Source organism: Lampetra planeri, chromosome 2 (genome assembly GCF_965212315.1).
Source record: "Lampetra planeri chromosome 2, kcLamPlan1.2.h2, whole genome shotgun sequence".
Classification (NCBI taxonomy): domain Eukaryota; kingdom Metazoa; phylum Chordata; class Hyperoartia; order Petromyzontiformes; family Petromyzontidae; genus Lampetra; species Lampetra planeri.
Window position 1 is genome coordinate 20,853,389 of NC_136108.1, and position 20,147 is coordinate 20,873,535.

Here is a 20,147-nt window from a genome sequence, read left to right on the forward strand (position 1 = left end):
CGGTGCACTCAGCTCTGAACCAATTTGCATGTCGTTTTTAATAGTTTGATATTCGTCATTAACCCAGTGTGTGTATATATTATGAATGACTAATGCTGCTATGCAGTGGCCGCTGTGTGTAAAGGCAAACTCACCCACAATGAAACGTTCCCACAATTAAATTGGAATACACATGTATTCACTTAATTAGAGATTTAATAAATTTTGTTTTTAAGAATGATAATCCACTTCAATGTGATTCCACTGAGCTCAACCAATAATGTTTCAACTGAATCACTTGTTGAAATATTTAATTTCAGCCCGTGGGTGGAGTCCCCAAAACACCCTCAATCTAGGGGTTCATTGTTTTTAAAGGCATGAGAATATTATCCTCATTTACAGGAATACCTCGCACTTTCGTCTGGTTAGGGACCAGAGCATGGACGAATGTGAAAAATGAACGAATGTCAAGGCAGAGACTTTATTTAGCTTGCAAATTTATTTTGGCCGGTGAAAAACATACATGCAAATAACTACAGTAAATATAAAAACGTACATGCAAATAACTACAGTAACTATATGACACATGTGTGCGAAACCTAAATAAACAGAAATAAAATAAACTTAAGAATATTTAAACAAAACTAAGTAAATAAACAATACTGTACAAGTGTTTTATAATCACGAAAATAACTATGAACACTGTAGTATTATACTGTTATCACAAAAATAACTATGAATTGTTTGCAGTATAATCACAGAAATAAGTACAGTTTTAATAATATATGAATAAACACAAATATAAGAGATGCTCACCGAACGACTTCTATTCAAAGATTGAACGAAAAAGATGGCGCGTGGCGCGAACGTCGTGGAAGGTTTGGGATGAAATCGGACGAAAGAGGAAAGCACGTGGACGAAATTTGAAATCTGGTTATAATTGAAAACGGTCGAAAGAGCGAAGTGACAAAAGTCAAGTGGGCAAAAGTCAAGGTATCGCTGTAAATACTTCCTGATAAGACTGTGAGCTCCGGATTTTTCGCTCTGAGAAAATATTACCAAAACAACTCAATTTGCTTCGCTACATGGAGGCTAATGGCATTAACGGTGGCCATACAAAGTGATAACAGTTGGGCTTGCTGTAGCTTTACAAAACTAGACGTTCTTTATTGTTGTACCGTGATGTGAATGCAGCTTATACACACGCTAATACAACGGTACAATTCGATTCGTAAAGCATCTAACGAGACTCGAGCTACTGACGGTGTGCCAAGATTATGTTGGCTGGGAATTGGGGGAGGAGATGTGATCAGGGAAAGAGCTTGAGAAGGCGACACGGTATGAAAAGGATGGCGATAATGTGAATTCATGATTCCTGAAAAGTCTCACTGACTTTCAAGAATTTTAAGAGGGTCTCGCTTTGGAATATTTGTGCCAGTTTCTCTTTTATTATGTGTCGCAAAACAAAAACTGTAGTGTGCAACGGGTGAAGATGAAATACGGGATGATGCCTGTTTTATGTTGAATGTTTTTGATGTAACTACAGGGTGCGCTGGACTCCTCGGAGGAGGAGGGAGAGGTGGACAGTGAAGTGGACTTCCCACGCAGGCAGAGGTCAGCCTCACATTGCAGCCTTAGGGCGCCACGGTGGCTAGGAGATGTTAACTACCTCGCCTGGTATGGAGGAGGGCGTGGGTTCGATCCCAACCCTGGCACCTGTATATTTGGAGTTTGCATGTTCTCCCCGTGGCCGCGTGGATGTCTCTCTGGGTCCTCCGGTTTTTCCCTCCACAGAAGCTAAGTCGCTTCTGAAAAATAACTATGTAGCTCGGTGGGCCTTACCTGGTAAAATAAATAAAAAGTTATCCCCTAATCGCCCTTCCGCAGAGTGAAGAGAGCCAAAAACAACAAAGCTTTCATTGTTAAGAAACAACAAAGAGTTCCCAGCATCCATAAGTACTAATTTCACTCATAACACACATCCTACGTTATATCTTTTAAATGGAGTCATTGATTATTATATATTTAAAAGTTATTGTACCATGAAACTATGAATTTCAGGTCTGTAAATTGTATATACATATATTTGTATATATGTAAGGACAGTACGGGGTGATGTAGGGACAGTACGGCTCCCCGTGGCCATGGTTACTAATTAACGTAACGAGAACAGACTGGGTACGGTAGGGTAATGTGGGACCTAAGCGGTTGCTAATAATAATTGATGCGACAAGCTTTGGCAGGTTCACGGTAGGGGAAGCACAGGACCTAATGGTCGTAAATTGTCATAAGGGCAGAGACAGACAGGGCCAGGTGCGGTGAGAGAGGGTTTGGGAATAGGGGCGTGGCCGGGTCGTGAGGGGGATAAAAGCCGGCGTGGACCGGGGCTCAGGGCTGCTGTTGTGGGGGAACTGCCGTCGTCGCCGTCACCTTTGAGCGGGTCGTCTTCATCATCCTGGAGTGGGCACCTTGTAGTCTTGGAAGGCTAGAGTTATGTTGTCTCAGAATAATAGAGTTGTCTAAGTTACCCAAGTGAATATAGTCACTCGTGGTTACTCGTTAAGCTTTCAGTGAGTCGGCGGACTTTACTCATAATAAATATACATATAACTGAACAAGATGGTGTCTCTGAGAACTACATTACATATATATACAATTCATGGTACAGTAATACCCCGATTTACGTCTCCCCTTTTAAGTGACGTGTTTAATGTGGTTTTGCAAATACATCGTCACATTATTAACACCACCACCTGTTTTGCGTCGCCTCAACCCCCACACTTACATCACTGCCAGCATCGTCCGTCCTTTTTCGAATCTGTTGCCTCTCGGCCTTCGCCTCTACCTAGCCTGTAAATTGCTTTGATTTACGTCGTTTCGATATTCATCATCGCACCTTTCAGAAATGCATCCCCCCCCTGATGTAAACCAGGGTATTACTGTATTGATATCAGTATAGATACCGAATTGATTTACAATTCATCGTGGTCTATTGGCAATTACGCTTAACACCAGACCTGTCCAGATTCCTCCTAAACATAAATACACTCAGCATTTGTATCATCTTTCATCACCTTCTGGATGAGTATCGGTTCCTGTCGTTTGCTGCAATTTTGTCTCTTCCCTCCGCCCACTCCTCCCCTCCCCTCCTCACCACCAGGCCGGCGCGCTGCGTAAGCAGCTGCCAGTCGTACTCCACCATCAGCTCCGAGAACCCCTCGGCGTCGGACGGCGAGGAGGGCAACACGAGCGACCGCTCGCCGGGCGCCACCACGGACTCGCGCACCGGCCCCACGCCGGCCCACCACAACCACCGCCGCCGCGGCGGCGCCGGCCTGGGCTCGGGCTCGGGGTCCGGGTCCGGGTCGTCCCGGAAGGGCCGCGTCTCCCCTGAGCCGCCGCCGGGTCGCCGCACCCCCGACCTCTCCCTGGACGCCCTCTCGACCGCGTCGGACGGCCTCTCGGAGAAGGAGCGCGTCGTGCGGCGCGTCAAGACGCAGATCTCGCTTGGGCAGACGGCCGCCGCCTCGCAGGACCACTTTGCGGAGGTGCCCGCTTCGTGCGGCGCGATCGCCGCTTGTTTGACTTCTGCGTTCGCTTTTGAACTGGCTGGGAGGCTACGTCGGAAGAGAGTTGCTCTTCTAAAAATTGGACGGTCAAATCTAGGTTGGGTGGGGGGGTCAACTCAGCCTGTGTGTCCTTCTGGGGATCTATAAAATTGGTATAACTTTGTAGAAAACAATGATAGGAATTATGGAATTTCTATCACTGACTCTCAACCATCAACTGAGATGAACATAGCCTTCCACTTGTGTCAACATGGCATTCATAAAAGTATATATTATTTTATTAATAATATATTTTAATATATAAAAAGAAATGTATTCACCGTTGTAGGTTAATGTTCATACCACGATCATCAGATTATCCATTTAAAAATTTGACACACGCAATTCGATAAAGCCTGCATGCACTGGCCAAGTTACGGGTCACGTCAGTGGCATTGCGGTCCTCACTGGTTCCTGGACTATCTCTGCAGTCACCAAGTAATCTACATTGACCTGTCATGGACAAGTAGGGGGAACAACGGTCTCTTAAGGAGATGAGGGGCACCACGGTGGTGAGATGTTAACTACCTCGCCTGGTATACAGGAGGTCGTGGGTTCCATCTCAACCCTGACACCTGCTGTATATTTGGAGTTTGCATGTTCTCCCTGTGGTCGTGTGGATTTTTCTCCGGGTCCTCTGGTTTTTCCCTCCACATTTAGAAACATACGTTTAGAGTATTTGGCTGCTATACATTTCCACATGATAAGCCACTTCGATGAGCTATCATTTGTGGCCAGGTCACTTTTGAAAAAGAGCTATAAAGCTCAATAGGCCTTACCTAGTAAAATAAAATGAAAATAGTTACTTAGATTAATTGCTGTACCAGGCTTCTGTGGACTGTTGAAATCCTGGGGTGAAACCTTTGGCTCGTGCCAAGTAAAAAATATTCTCTCATGCAGAGCTACATTGCCCCAGCCTGGTCACCAGTAACTACATCAAAAACATCCTCTATGTATATCAATTTAGCTTTAATTGCTCACACCAAGGTCTGAGGGATTTATTATTTTTTATTGCATGTGTGATTGGCGAGCGTACGCGAGTAGTCAACGACGAGGAGCAGCACTGCTTTTTGCGTTTGAGTTCATTGCTGGCTCAAGTGAAGAATTCCATTTGGCACTGTTGTGGTAACGGTCGAGCGCATGTCCTCCTAACGAGCAATCCCGGGCAGTGATTCAAATAAGAGTCAGCATTTCGTGATCTTCTCAACGCTGCTGGCAGTCAAAACGAACTCGTACGTTGTGTGAAACAAAAACGGGCACAAATTAAGCTAAACACAACTTGTGTATTTTTGCTGTTGCTGCAGAATACGATGCAGTTTGAATTCTCCGACGGAGAGGGATGCCCCGAATCTGCCACCGCGAAGGGGTCTGGGTCTTCTGCAACTTGGTGAAGCCTCCCCTGAGCCGGGCAGCCAACGAGACCATCGATTACTGCTGCCTGTGGCTGCACGGACCGACTGCTGTCATTAATAACATTCACGAATGCACCTGGATAACAACGGGAGATTGTTATCCATCCATGCAAGTCACCGAGGAACGGCAAGGAACAGCAAGCAGATGGAGACGTTTTCGGTTTATCACGGGCACGTGTCCAATGGGAATGCCATCGTATAGAGTATGGCTGACCACGTCACGCCGCTTAAATGCCGTGCATTACTGTGTCGCTTCAAACCCCACGATGCCCTCGGCATTGGCCAAGCTGGTACACGTCTCGCACTGCATTTCACATCATGACGGTTGCCAAGCGTCAGTCATGCCCCCCCCCCCTCCGCTATATAATGTGTCACGCTCGCTATGTATAGCCAAAACGATGGGCATTTTGTCGTGAAGGGGTTTTTGCAGGGATCGTATACAAAACACACACGCAGGGCATTGATGGGAAGGGTGAAACACATTGCGTGTTGTCCCCGAATTGCGTTTATTGTAAAACGGAGCTGATTGTTTTGCCAGAGTTATAAAAGTGATGCTCGATTGTAATCTGTTAAGGGGAAAGCAGATGAATGTATCGTAGGTTTGCTCCCTCCGCCGGATGAATCAGTCACGTATATGCCCTCATCGTGCGAATGCGATGCAGTATTGAACTCTAGCTCTGCGTGTGAAATGAGGTGGTCAACGCTGCTCTCGGGCGTTGAAGTGGAGGACGTAAGAACTATTCGATGAAAAGAGGAAAATTGTGCGCAAGTCCACGTCCACTTCTCATTGGGTACAGCTGTTTCGCTGAAAGCGCAGAGGCAGTGTTCAGTTTTCATACATGAGCCTTTGGCAGGAACACTTCGTGGAATCTCCCCGGTAATTGTTTTTCTCTAAAGCTTGAACCTTGGAAGCTTTTCTGAACAATACCACAAGGTGAACCCAATATAAGATTATATCGTCTTCACTAACCTGCTGCCGTGCCTCCCTTAAAGCAACCCCATCTATTGTCCCCTAGCCCATCCTGCTGCTACTGATACTCCCTGCTCCCGACCCCCAGCTAAGATCAGGCCTACTCCAACCCCTATCACGACCCCTATCACTACCCCTAACCCTATCACTACCCCAACCCCTATCACTACAGCAACCCCTATCACTATCCTAACCCATATCACAACCCCAGCCCATATCACTACCCCAACCCCTATCACTATCCCAACCCCTATCACTACCCCTTTCACTATCACTACCCCAACCCCACTCACTACCTCAACCCCTATCACTACCCCTATCACTACCCCTACTGCTACTCCCTGCCCGCACCACCCAGCTACGACCAGGCTTACCACAACACTTCCTTAACCACTCCCACATTTTCTCATAACTCTCACCATAACTATACCGCCACTTTTAGTAATAACCCCACTCTTTATCCCAAGCACTATCATCTTATGTACAATTTTATAGTTGTCGTACAGCCCCTTGAAATAAGATGCTGCTATATAAATATATATAAGATAGATAGCTGGGATGTTGCCACAGTGGTGTAACGGTCAGCACACTGGACTTGTGATCCCAGAGGTCACCGGTTCAATCTCCCGGTGTGGCAGTTGAAACAATGGGGCAAGTTTCTTAAATCACCCTCCATGGCCTTGGTCCACCCTGCAGTGCAAACGGATGCGTTTATTAACAGGTTTGCGTGTGGTGGGGTAAAGTCTGGGGACTCCCACCTCTTCCAAGACGTCTGGCCAGCGCGTAAGCGTAGGCCAAAACACCATCTCCAGAAGGGCTCTCCAGAGCCTTCTGCCAGCGGTAGCGTTGAGCAAGATACGGCAGAGCTGTGCTTTTACCTGCGTGTATCGTTACTACTTCGTTGACTCTACAAGAGTTAAAATATTGGTTGAGGAAATTGATATTCACCCAACCCTCCGTGCAAAGGGGAGGGTGGGGTCCTGCCGGTCAAATCTGGGGCCATGTGGTTGCAGGATTGCTGCTGGGTGAAACCTGTCCACAGTGCAAAGATCCTGATATTCCAATCTTCTACTCATCGTTGTAAATAGCTATCAAACATTGGTTCTCGTCAAATGCTTTGTTTCACCCGTCATCAGAGGTGGTGCTGCTTTCCTGTAAAAGCTAACCCAAATCCTGTGAAAATGCATTGGGGAAAAAAGTGTATAAATATAACGTTAAATACGGAGCCAAGATATGCTTCTTCGTTGGGTGTTCAAATGCAGTCTAAACTCGTGTCACATGTCCATTACATTTAAATGCCAATGTTTACAACTTTGCATTTCTACATTCATCCCACTCAACCCATCCTCTGCACTCACATGATCACGTTGAGGTGAGCCAGTGGAGGCCTTGTATATACAGCCTCGTGTCAGTGTTCGTGCCGCTGCTTCGTTGTCGGTGTTGTCAAGACTTGGCAGCTCCCTTTGTCGGCAACATTTGTAACGGAAACAATCAATGGCAGAAGCATTCATATGCAAGATGCAAAGTAACACAAATCCACGACAATATGCGTAGAAATATCTCGTCTGGCTACATTTCTTTCACCCCGATCATCAAAAACATTCACCAACCTAGAGTAGTGGTTGGATGACTTAAATTATGATATTTACCCCTTAGAATTTAATTCATAAGCTAAATAAGAGTCTGGTCTAACTGCTCTACCAGTCTAAGCAAGCCAAAAAATAATAATCCAGAGTGCAAGTGCAGTTTGTGTGCACCAGTAGTGTGAACATAAACGTGTAGATAAATCCACACCAAAACACACAGATGTCCGGCGGATATTTACGTAATATGTGTTGTCACCGACTGTCGGGCATGAGCAACGAGAAGCTTAGCGCGAGATATGCTGACGGGCGACAAGAGCGGTGCTTCCCAACCTGAGGGGCACTTTCCACCCTGGGCTGGGCAGCATCAGCAAGCAGCAGCTCTGTGGGTGGCATTGCGTTAAACCTCTCACTGGCGCGTGGGCTGGCACAAATGCACTGCTGTCGAGTTGTCCAACAAAGCTAACTTGCCTTTAGAATGCATTCCACTTGTGAGCATAGCCAATGAACATAGCCAAACAAAATGTAAACGTATTTTGTTTGTTTGTACATTTAATTAGCGTACGTAAATTTCAGTTTATAAACGTTCATTTTTGTTGTTGTTGTTGCTGTTGTTGTTTACAATCGTTCATACATCATCTTCTCCGAGACTGAATTGGACAAAAACATTGCTATTTTGTGCGAGTATAAAGTTATGCATTGTGTACTGTTTCATGTTTTTGTTATATTTATGAATCAAATAATCCTGGGGTGATTTAAATTTGCGATGCTATAGTCGGACAACTTGACTACGTTTCTTGATGGGCTTCTCTTACACACCATTCGCTTTTGTGCCAAGTGGCCACAAACTAAAGTAGCGTTTGTCTACACAAGATGTTGCATTACAGTGGCCAGATAAACAAACAAAAACATCCAGGGCTCCGTTGCCCATGGATTTGTCTGGACGACTTTGTTGTGAGTTGTCTCCAAGTTCACACCACGTTTCACACGTATTAGTTGGGAGAGGACGGGGTGACGGTTGTAAACTTTGGATGTTAAATTCACGAATGCATCTCGTTCTGGTAAGTGTGGGTTTCACTTAAAACACCCATTGTATGTGCCGTACCACATCAAAACCATACGGGCTGCCGGTGAAGTGCATTGTTGTGTGTATGGCTTAGCAATTTATATTCGCGTTACTGTAAAACTCTTTCCTTTTTGATTTATGCACGCGGAACTGCAGGAGTTGCTAAACATCAGCAATGCAAATTAAGGCTGGTGCAGGAATTGTGATGGAAGATTTTTCATTTGGAGGTTTGTTTTTATATATATGCAGTATTTTATTTAGTAGCTGGCCTACATGTTGGATGATATATTTGACACTTCAACCTAGTACCTCTTTAGAACAGATTATGTGCGTAGCTTTAAGATTTTTATTGAATTTTTTCACTCCAAATAATTTATTTTAATTATTTACAGCTCCAAAGAGGGTCTTCCAAATTAATTGTAAGCATTTCTTCGGAAAGGCCGAAAGTTACATTTCTTTATTTTTTTTGTTTAATTCGCAATATAGACATGATAGTTGTACATATCTGAGCACACACGACTGTGAATATGTGTTAAATATTTGTGAACAGTATGTCAGATGGCCCAAAGAAAGAGTTGGAAATATTTTGCATGACAGAATAAAACTATGGTTCAGAACGAGTGATTTATACTGGTTTGGCTGTGTTCATGCGGCACGATATTCCTCTACAATTACTTTTTACAGCCTACATGAATTTGAAGTGGATGTATAACTAAATTAAACCGAAACTATTCAACTATTTGTGTTTTATATTCTTGGCTCTTTCGGTAAAGTCACATAGAAGGGAAATAATAAAATAAAATATATAAAACAATAAAAATTCTCACGACGTTTCGACTGCAACACAAGCAATCATTATTTTTTTCTTGCTGTGGATTTCACACCTGATGATGATTACTTGTGTTGCAGTCGAAACGTCGTGAGAATTATTATTGTCTTTTTTTTACTTTTAATTATTATTATTTCCCTTCTACGTGACTATACCGAAAGATCCAAGAATATGAATCCCTGCAGTCACGAAAGCTTTAAACCAATATGTTTGTTTTACCAGGTAAGGCCCACTGAGCTATATAGCTCTTTATCAGAAGCGACCCATCCACAAATGATAGCTCAACAGAGTGGCTAATAATCACGTGCAAATGTATCGTAGCCAAATACTCTAAACGCACGTTGATTCTAAATGTGGAGGTGAGAAAACCCGAGGACCTGGAGAAAAATCCATGCGACCACGGGAAGAACATGCAAACTCCAAATATACAGAGGCGTCAGGGTCGGGATCGAACCCACGACCTCCTGTAGAGCAGGTGAAGAAGTTAACATCCCGCCACCATGGGGCCCTTCACTACTCAACAGTCCCTGTTAGCAGGTGTATAGTTTTGCCGATCCTGCTAATTTTCACATTGTACATTGAGATCTCCATGTTTCAAACAATATATTAACGTGACTTTTCATTGCAGTTTTTGTAATATGACAGATTAAATGTTACATGGGGCAGGCCAGCACAGCCAAAATCAGAATCTTTATTTATCCTGAAGCTCCTTTATCACATATTTACAGAAGGGGCGGGTCAGAAAGTGGCAACAACAGAACATACAAATAACGATAGGAGTGCAAAGTATAGGGAAGGTAAGTAAATCGCTAAAATACATCAAATTTATAAGTTCAAATTGCATAAGTACACCAACTCCCCAGCTTGGGCAAGGCAGCAAAACAACAACAAGAACAGTCCAAGATCACACCAAGACAGCACACAGCCCCTCAATAAGCGTCCAAATTAAAATGTAAATATCAATACGTGGGTAAGTTTAAAAATTACAAATCGCATTTGCAAATGCAGTTATCTTGCACTCATCTTCAGCTTCAGGATAATTATTGAAGGAAGATTTTCGATGTTAACCCTCTTGTTACAGACGATGAAGGAGTCGGCGTGTTGCATATTCACCGCTTTTTGTGGGATTGACTAGATTATTATATTGGAACAATGCTCACCTGATGAGCAGGAGAGGGCATTAATCACGCTGGGTTGGCCTGGGTACTGTTACTTGGCTCAGCTCATGCAATGTCAAGGGGCTGTGGAAGCCAGAAGAGGAGGGGGCAGGAAATTGTGGATGCATGTTGATGATGATTCTGCAACGGATGATGATGATGCTGCTACGGATGATGATGCTGTTACGGATGATGTTGCTGTTACGGATGATGTTGCTGTTACGGATGATTTTGCTGTTATGAGCCTGTGAGTCCTTCATAAGAAGTGCACAACAAACTCTGCTTTGGGCTCACTTCATGGCCTTAGATAGTTGGGTTTACAATTATATTCCAAACAGCTTACAGCATGCAACGTTTATCCTCATTTATTTCCCCCGATTATATTCCATTTGTGTAATTTCACCGAATGAAAAAAAATGTCATTTGGAACTCTCGTCTGGAGAGAGAGCAGCCTGTAAAGTGGCCGCAGAAATAATTTAGAAGTCCCCTCGGTGTAGACTCTCATTCGCATTCGATGAAGATGTCGTCATGGTTTAAGCCATATATGCTACCACACGATCCATTATGCGGTAACATTCATTACAAACAAAGTGCTTGCCGCAAATGAACCACAGGACGTTGCTGATCTCGTCAAGAAGCATAAACCATCAAGCAAACTACGGTCATCCTCGCAGCGGATTTTAGCTAACCATCGAACAGAGACGGTCACTGCATCGTGTGCTTTCAGATGCGCTGCTGCGGCCGTCTGGAACGTTTTTCCTTCCAATATTAGAAAGTCACTGGAGCTATGCACTTTTAAATCTACATTGAAAACTAATTTCTCCTGAACTGATTTGTGTGTTTAGTTTGTTGTCCTTCCCCTGCACCTCCGATTAGCACGGTGGACTTCGTACGGTCGAAAGAATTTCAACATACAGTACATACTAACCTCTTCAAAGCTACTCCCATCAGATCCCACAACTGCTGCACAGTAGTAAACAAGTCACCTATGGGATCTGCCGTCATTTGGGGCACACCTTTTAACACCCTTGCAGAGATCTTTCAATGCATGTCAACGAAACCGAAATTGGAAATTAAAAAAAAAATTTAGCCAGATTAAGTGCTGAAGCAACTTAATACAATGAGAATAGGTGTTCCCCTTTAATCTGGCCACAAAACAGGTGTTAAGTTATTAAAACACCAAACTGAAACCTTTTACAAGGAATCAAGTCTGCATTAACCCCGCATGGGGGGCCGGTCTAAGGTAGGGCTGAACGATTAATCGATTTCAAATCGAAATCGCAATTTCAAACAATGCGATTAGCAAATGGCAAAGGCTGCGATTTTTTGCGATTTGAAAAGTCCTATTAATTTCTTCTTGGAATTGTTTTATTTTATTGTTATTATAACTTTCTTTATTTTACTTAACAATTGTTCTCAATTAAAACATTTGTATAAATACATGTTGGAAGCAATTAAAATATTTTAAGTTCTCATCCTTGCATTAGAATATATAGAGCAGTTAATATTTTGATGGTATCATGTGGTAATGCTCTATCACGTTTTAAATCGATTACACAGTGAATATTGAACTGAAGCTTGACCTTAAAAAATTTAATCGCAAATCAAATCGCAGTATGTCAGAAAAATCGCAATTAGATATTTTCCCCAAATCGTTCAGCACTACTCTAAGGGTCTCTCGGGTGATGCGTGGGTGCCATGGTAAGTGCACGAGCACAATGCCAAGCTTGTGGCCCACTGAGGTGGAGGAAGGGTCGCTCGTGTGGCCCACGAACTCGCCTGGGTTGCCCATCGCCCGCCGGTGTAGCTGGAGCGACGGGCTGGCCGTCGAACAAAGACGGTCGCCGCATCGCGCGGCGCTTTCAGATGCGCTTCTGCGGCCGTCTGGAACACTCTTTCTTCCGATACTAAGAAACCACTGTAGCTGTACACTTTTTGCATCTGGATTGAAAACTCGTTTCTTTCGCGCTGCTTTTTTTTGTCTTTAGTTTGTTGTCCTTCATCTCGCACCTCCGATTAGCACGGTTGGCTACGTACGGTGCGAAAGAAGCGCAACATTGCATACATAGAAGAGGTGCTGCATGGGAGCTTACAAATCACCCCTCAACAAACCGAAACAACAATGAAGAAGAGGTATCCCAGCATGCCTTTCAAGTAGAGAAGATATTCTTGAGCACGTTATGCACACAGCTGTGTGAAATTCGCCCCGAAGGTGAGAAACAAGTGTTTGAATTATTCACTTCGTATAAAATGTAAATGAATGAGCATCCATGTTTGTTTTTGTTTATTAAGTGAGCAACCTGGGTTGGGGCATGTTATGTAAGGTGCTTCCACGTTGGTTTTCATTTTTTGTTTGACGTACGTAGCAGCGATGCACACTCCAACACAACACGATCTCAATTTGCAGTGACTAGCGATGGCTCTGCAACTTAGCAACTCCGCGCACAGAAAGGATCTCGAGTCGGGAACTGAACCCCCAGGGGATTCTTGCTGTTGCCACCAATGCGTGCAACCACCCTGCCGAGATGAGTGAGACTCGGAGAGTTGTGCCAGCGACCACGACTCCACCACTGCCAGACAAATTCCCTCCCCAACAGCCCGGCATCCTCAGCCAGTATGCCTCTGTGCTCAGCATTGTCCATGGCGCCGGAGTGCATTTCACCTCGACAGAAGACCAGTGAGGGGGTGGGGGGGTTGTCATTAACTTATATAAATTGTTATTTATTGATGTGGGTATATCACTACTCGGAACATTGTTAAAACATTTTCTGGGAATTGATGGGAACAAAGTTTGTAACGACATGCATTGCGTAAGTGTAATCTAAATCAATAACAGCCAAGTCACTACGTTGACATCGATCTACACACGCTACTGTGCTCTCAAGGCTATCACAAAGCAGGCGGCATATGTGTCCCATGGACTCTCACATCTAACGCTGTTGGTGCTATACATTACATTTGGGATACAATCAATAATTGTTTACCACACCTGTCATTTGCAGAAGTCGACCTTTGCAAAGTTGATTCTACCAAACCAACCGAAATCAACACTTCCCAGCTCTTCATCTGCAAGGTAAACGGAAATAAGTATAACCCGTAAAAACGAAGTTTTTCACTATAAATCCTTTATATGCGTGGCAGCGAACTTAATATCAAGGATTTAAAAATATATTCGCCTGTGGAGGACGCGGGGATCGATCCCGCGACCCTTTGGCATGGGAAGCGAGGGCACTACCAACTGCGCTACTCCGCCACAGCCTGTGGAGGGGTTACGCTCTGGGCTCTTACACTGTGCGTTCTATTTGAATATATGTAAAATATTTTTTTTTTGCCAAAAAGTGTAAAATGTTGGGAATTTTTTTTCACGCACATTAATTGTCTCGCACAACGAGTCTGTGTGGAAAATGTCAGCTCGATTGGATCACGGGAAGTGGGTTAAAAAACGACCGAAAGATTTGCACGGTCGTAAGCAAGCAAGCAAGCACGCAAGCAAGCACACAAGCAAGCTAGCGAACTTAATATAAAGGATTTTAAAAAAACAACAACCCTCCCGCGTGTCACACACACCGCCCTGGGTCAATATTAGTTTACACCACGTCGGTTGTCCGAACAGCTTTTCACATTTTCACCTTAAGTGCACCCTTCACAAAAACAACGACGAGGCCAAATGGACACCCTCAGAGCCACCCCACCCAACAGTATCTTTGGGACCCTCTTTGCCAGTATCAGAATATCAAAGTTAAAGGGTCCCCGTCGATATAACTGCTCAACCTGAGCAATTAGTGATTTGATAATTAATTGCATTGCCTTTGTGCTGTTCAGCCTTTTGCCGTTCTCTAGTTTAACACTGATAAGAGACAAGGCCATGCAGGAGGCTGGCGTAGGCCAATCAGTTTTAAAGACAACACGTACATCTGTAGTGTCGTAGGCTTCTTCTTCCTCGTCGAGGCTTGTGTGTGAGCAGGTGACAGAGACGAGGTAGTCGCAGAAGGCACCCTCCTTCCTTGATTACATTTCACGCCACCAACTCCGGCCCCCACTCTCTCTCAAGACCACGCTGCCGTCCGACACGGCCCAGACACAACCCTGTCCACGTTGCACCGACGGCGTCGATCGAGACAGCCAACTACTGTCCAGCCGCGAAATGATCGGGTGAAGGCGGCAGCAATGACGGCGACGATGACGGCGACGACGAGACGAGTCCACTCCCAGAACCGGCAGCCCAGAGCTCTCGCTCTCCGCTGCTTTCATTCCCCTTCGGCGCGGCTCGGCTCCACCTTAGCCACGCCTCCCTTCTCGAACCCACCAGAGGGTTCAAGGGGCCTCCCCACGAGGTCTGCCGTGACCCTTGCCCCAGTTCCTTCGCCCTGCCGGCACACACACCGTGTATATACTCAACGGCGTGTGTGCTAAGTGTCTACCTGCAGTTGCAGCTGCTGTACAGCAGTCAGCGCCGTGTCACTGCACATCATTAAAGCATGTTTGTTTGCATGTTTTACCAAAATCACGTGTGCTCAAAAGCAGACTTTCTGCCTTGCAATTGTTGCATCTATTTTGGCGTTTGAACATCTGAACACCTCCCTGTATTATTGCCGGAAAGGATAGAACCTCTATTTTTTTTTTCACCACCCACCAGTGCGCACAAAACGACCGCACGCCACGCAAAGCCGTTCAGCAACGCCCGTGTACCCACGCGACGCGTCATGGGCAAGAGCGCGTTCCACTCCGTCAAAGGACAAACCAACTACACGATGTTTACGCGCGAAATGCTTTCAACGAATTTTTTCAATAAAAAAACTTTCGTACAAATGCCGTACTAAACAGACCTTGCCCTCTGTTGGTTGCTTTAATTTAACCAAATATGAGTCGCCAGTGGTTTAAACGGCACACCTATGCGACTTCACTCAGCCAATATTTATGCAGTTGGGGGGGGGGAAGTGGTTTGGCGGTGGTGGAAATTTGGTATCGGCCAACAAACTAATTTAGGTCCCATGGAAGTGACCAGATGGCTTCATGGGTCAGAACATTGAGCAGCACGAATGAGTAATGGTTAAGTGTGTGTATAGCCACCCCTGATAAAAAACTGTTTTTTTTCCTTTATAGTAGGTTGATGGTTATAGCCTGGTCACTAATGGTCCAAAACCGATCATATTAACTTTGGCCTTAACTTAATATGGCTAAATTCCAGTTCCGAGAATTACAAATTATTGGGTTGGTTTTACCAGGTCACCAACATTTCTCCGTGGTGACGTGCGTGTGTGGAAGTGTGAGCGTGCCCCACAAGTGTGGGGGACACAAACTCCCTTGCAAGGATTTCAGAAGTAGTTTTGTGGCATCTTCTGCGAGCCATTTTATAACACGTCATGGGGGTTACAGCACTGCTCTGTTCGCGTTACAAATTGATGCGTCGCTTCCCGACAGCACAATTTGCATAACATTGGGAAACATCCTAATAACAAATAGGGTCTCAGTTTCAGAGCTTTCTAGTTACCACGTTAGTGTACACACGCTGCATACCTGCACTGCTGTCTTGTGCAACTCTGTCTTAGCAATACATTCTTATCTGCTGCTTTTATATTATCTATCTTCGTGTCCAAACAAGACTTAAACGGCATGTTATTGTCCGTTGCGAAAGCAACATTGTTTGGTTGGCTCGAAAGTGTGTTTCTCATGACGTGTGTGGTCTTCACCAACATTTTGCCACGTACGAGAAGTCTTCATACGATGATGTCCCTGCTAACATGTGTAATGCATTGGACAAATGGAAACCCGATTTTGTAATGTGGATTGAAATATAGTTTAACTTGCAAGAGAAAACACATGTTTAAACGAATACAATAGAGTGAAAATTGGATACGTATGGGTACTTCGATTATATGGCTTGTTAATCGGTAACACTGCATACTTAATCATTAATTTAGATGATACAATATAAGCATTACTGAATTATATAATGCGTTGGAGGTCGCACCACGGTAAGAGTTCACCCCCTGTGTACAGGCTGCGATGCCCAACGATTAATACTTTCAGGAGGGCTAAACGATCAACACGGGGACTATATCTAACCTTCCGTTAGCCCTCCTGATGCCACTCGAATGTAGCGCAGTGTATGACGCGCCTTCAAATGGCAACTAGCAATTCATAAGCCTCATCCCATTCTCAGGTTCCCAAAAGCACCAACAATCTTGAGCAAAAAAATATCTATCACAGTTCACCGATCTTAGTAGCCCTGGTATAAAATAGTGTGTGAACCCCCCCCCACCCCACGGAATATGATGGGATTCAAACTCTATTGCTGACCAAGAATAAGATGATGATCAATTTGAGTTCAAACCACACGCGAATGCATTAAAGTTTAATTCCAAAACCAAGTTTGCCTAACATGTGAAACTCGTGAGTAAAACTTTTTCAGAAGTATTTTTTTTTCTTACAGCTTCACGTACATCTGTTAGAACTGTCACAGCTGCAGATATTTGTCGAATTGGCTCTGAACGTCATTCACGTGCTCTCCCGCCACTCGAATCAATGCCGATTACAATAAATGCGTTCCCTACTATCGATTAAAATAACTGGATTGCGTGTACGCGTGTCAGTCACGCCATTGCGGTGTTTAGGGACGATCTTCCGCATCCTTCTCAACGAGCTGCGCTTCGGACAGCCGTGCCCGGTTGTCCACAACGGCTTTTAAAACTGTCTCCCTGAAAACATACAGAGAGAGAAAGAGCTCTGTTAGCGAGACTGTGTAACATTCACATCTCTCTGGGGGGGGGGGGGGGGGTGACAGGTGTGAGTTGTGGGTTGTCTACAGTCAAAATGTCAATCGTATGCACTTACTGGGCTTAAAAAAGAATTGTGAAATAAAGTCGCTGTGATGTACATTACATGTGTAAAATCCTCAAGTAGAATGTTGGGACTATGTACCCCCCTCTATTTAGGACGGAAACAGGGGGAGGATTTCTCCACAATTCTGGCTGTCGCCTGATGAAGCTGGTTGTTGTGATTACCGGCGGAACGTCGCACTGGAATGGTAAATGTTGTGGGTTGTTTACTCTCCAACACACAACCGCTTAGTGCTGAAGTAGTAACGAATTGGCACGTTTTTTTACATGACAAACCGTACTAATTGGCTGTGACGGGTGGTGGCGGGTTTAACGACATATTTTTATTCACGCGATCTAACAACAACAAACAAACCTGTTATATATTAAATGATAATTGACAACAATTTGTCAATCCAGTGCTTGATGGATCCCCCCCGCCCCCCTCCACCTTGTCGGTCATGGTGGTTATTTGACCATACTTCACTACGCTGGTCAATGTGGGTTGAGGAAATAGGGGCATGTGGGCAGTGTTTTACACCCATGCATCTCACTGCCTGGGTCATTTCCCATATGTTCCTCGGTGTTTTTCATGGGGAATATACCTGCACGTGCAATTTGCATTAAAAAAACCCCGACACGAATGCCAAGAAGAGGTCATTGTTATTCTGATATTGTAGCCAAAACCCCCCAAAACTTAAACATTATCCACACTACTATAATTGTTTAAAAATGGATAAAATTTTATAAAAAACTCTGCATATTAGCTCGTTTTATGTGCATCAGCGACCACTAATCTCGATGGACTATCACCGTCGTAAGACAAAGGACGTTAATCAACCGTATATAGTCAGTCGTCCCTAAGGGTACAACGAAATGGGGTGACTGCCCCGGGCCCCGCGCTTTGGGAGGCGTCACAGCGTCATATGTAATACTTCCGATTTAGATTGAAGGCACCTGGGGGCCCACATAGTGGGATTTGCCCCAGGCCCCGCACCCCCCCTATGGACGCCCCTACCAACAGTTATCCATAGCGTCACGTACAGCTCACATTGTCGAATGACCAAGTAACTTTGTTAGAGCAGAGTAAGAAACTTGCCTGATTTTGCGGTGGAGGCTTCGGGAGTATCTGCCAGTCCCACCGCATGAAGGAGGCTTGACTGGCATGGTCTGACAGGGTGACTTGCCACCTAGTAAATGGTACACAGTCCTGGAGTTACGTTCCACGTGCCGCATACTACAATGGTAACAACACAATTTGAGCGTGACGGTTTAATTGGTCTATTGGCCGTGTCAGGTAGCAGAGGGTCTTTAGTGATATGCATTTTTGGCCAAGTCATTACGTGGGCCTCACCCAAAATATCAATTGCGAATCACAATTACGGTAAATGTCGTTACTTCTAATACGTAATGTTTACAACATGATGGTGGTTACTCTCGTACTAAATATATGCATCTAAAAAAAGTTAATTTATCACAATGCGGCCTTAAAAGGAAGAATATATACCAGGCGACGTTTTCGGGCAAGGGCTCTTAATAGCACTTACAACTCTATTTATCCTCTGCAGGTGATAAAACTCCACGTCGTAATCTGGCTGCGCACGAACCTTTGATTAAATCTGCATCACGTGTCTAATTACCGCACGTGACAATACAATGCAAAGCCGCAACGGCACCCAGTTTCTTACGTAACCTACGCAGGTACGCACCTTTGCCATCGCCGGTTGCGAGCGCAAACGACAGAAGCACCACCAGCAGCAGCACCAGGCAGCAGTGACACGACTGCCTCATTTTCCACGACGTACGCACCGTGGCTCCTCCGGGCTTCGAGCGGCAACAAACAAATAGAAGTGAGCTGCGTTCCCCCGTGCTCGCCCTCTTTCTAGGCTCCGGGCGATTTTGGTGCCCCCAACGCCTTTCGCGGCGGCGGGGGGCGGTGCGGGGTGAACGAGAACGTTCTCACTGCCGGCCTTGCGCAGAGGAAGCGACCGTTTAAGGACAACAAGGAGGGAAGAAGGAGAGGGAATTTTACGCAAAGACTCCCCCCCCACCACCGTGTCGCGGCCGCCGCGTGCCCCTAGGGATTATTTACCTGGCGGCGTGACGTCAGCCGCACTAAAAACACAAGTCCACTTTTATTGGGCGTTGGTGTTTGTCTAATTTACGGCCACCGCACGCAAACACCAAAGAAAGAACGACGTCAATGTGTCAGCAATTGTATTTATACGGTAAAATCAACGCCCGTAATAACAATTATGCCCTATAAAGTGATGCTTTTATACCTGCTCTCTAACTAATAGAACATTTGTAAGCTTTTCCAGAATGTGCACTTTAGTGGCTCGTAAGCCAGAAATCTACCATGGTATTCGTTTCATCCATGACCTGTACAACTGGAAAAAAGGGAGGCACGGAAGGAGGTTAAGGAGGGGGAATGTTCATGTACAGGGGAAGTTGATTCCAGTGGAGGGTTGCAAGGAGATAGAAGGATCGAACACGAGGTTGGGCACAGGGAGAAGGAGGGACAGAGAGAGTCAGAGAAGATTGAGCAATTTTCCGATGTATTCTTTAACATTTTTACAAAAATAAGCAACATCTTACTTAACTGCCTGCCCAGAATGTATATCTGCTGCTTACGCAGTACGTTCATTAAACATTATAAGTAATAATTAATATAAATTTTGTATTCAGCACATTTCAAAAACTAAATCTTAAGTAAAAAAATATG

The 20,147-nt window shown here is 44.8% G+C and overlaps 1 protein-coding gene and 1 long non-coding RNA gene across 2 annotated transcripts in view; one reads left to right on the forward strand and one right to left on the reverse strand.

The window, feature by feature from the left end:
* The window catches only part of LOC144724198 (mitogen-activated protein kinase kinase kinase 13-like), a 54,183-nt gene extending 44,944 nt beyond the window's left edge, over positions 1-9,239 (forward strand). Inside the window, exons 11-13 of the mRNA XM_078603116.1 lie at positions 1,526-1,593; positions 3,140-3,527; positions 4,892-9,239. Coding sequence (XP_078459242.1) covers positions 1,526-1,593; positions 3,140-3,527; positions 4,892-4,978 — 543 coding nt within the window. The 3' untranslated portion in view covers positions 4,979-9,239. The remainder of the gene's footprint in view (positions 1-1,525; positions 1,594-3,139; positions 3,528-4,891) is intronic.
* A 7,148-nt stretch (positions 9,240-16,387) lies between these two features.
* Positions 16,388-19,522, reverse strand: LOC144729635 (uncharacterized). Its single transcript, XR_013587738.1, has 3 exons — positions 19,132-19,522; positions 18,522-18,612; positions 16,388-17,302 (listed from the first exon to the last, which is right to left on the reverse strand). It is a non-coding gene; the product is annotated as an uncharacterized LOC144729635 (long non-coding RNA).
* Positions 19,523-20,147: the final 625 nt, after the last annotated feature.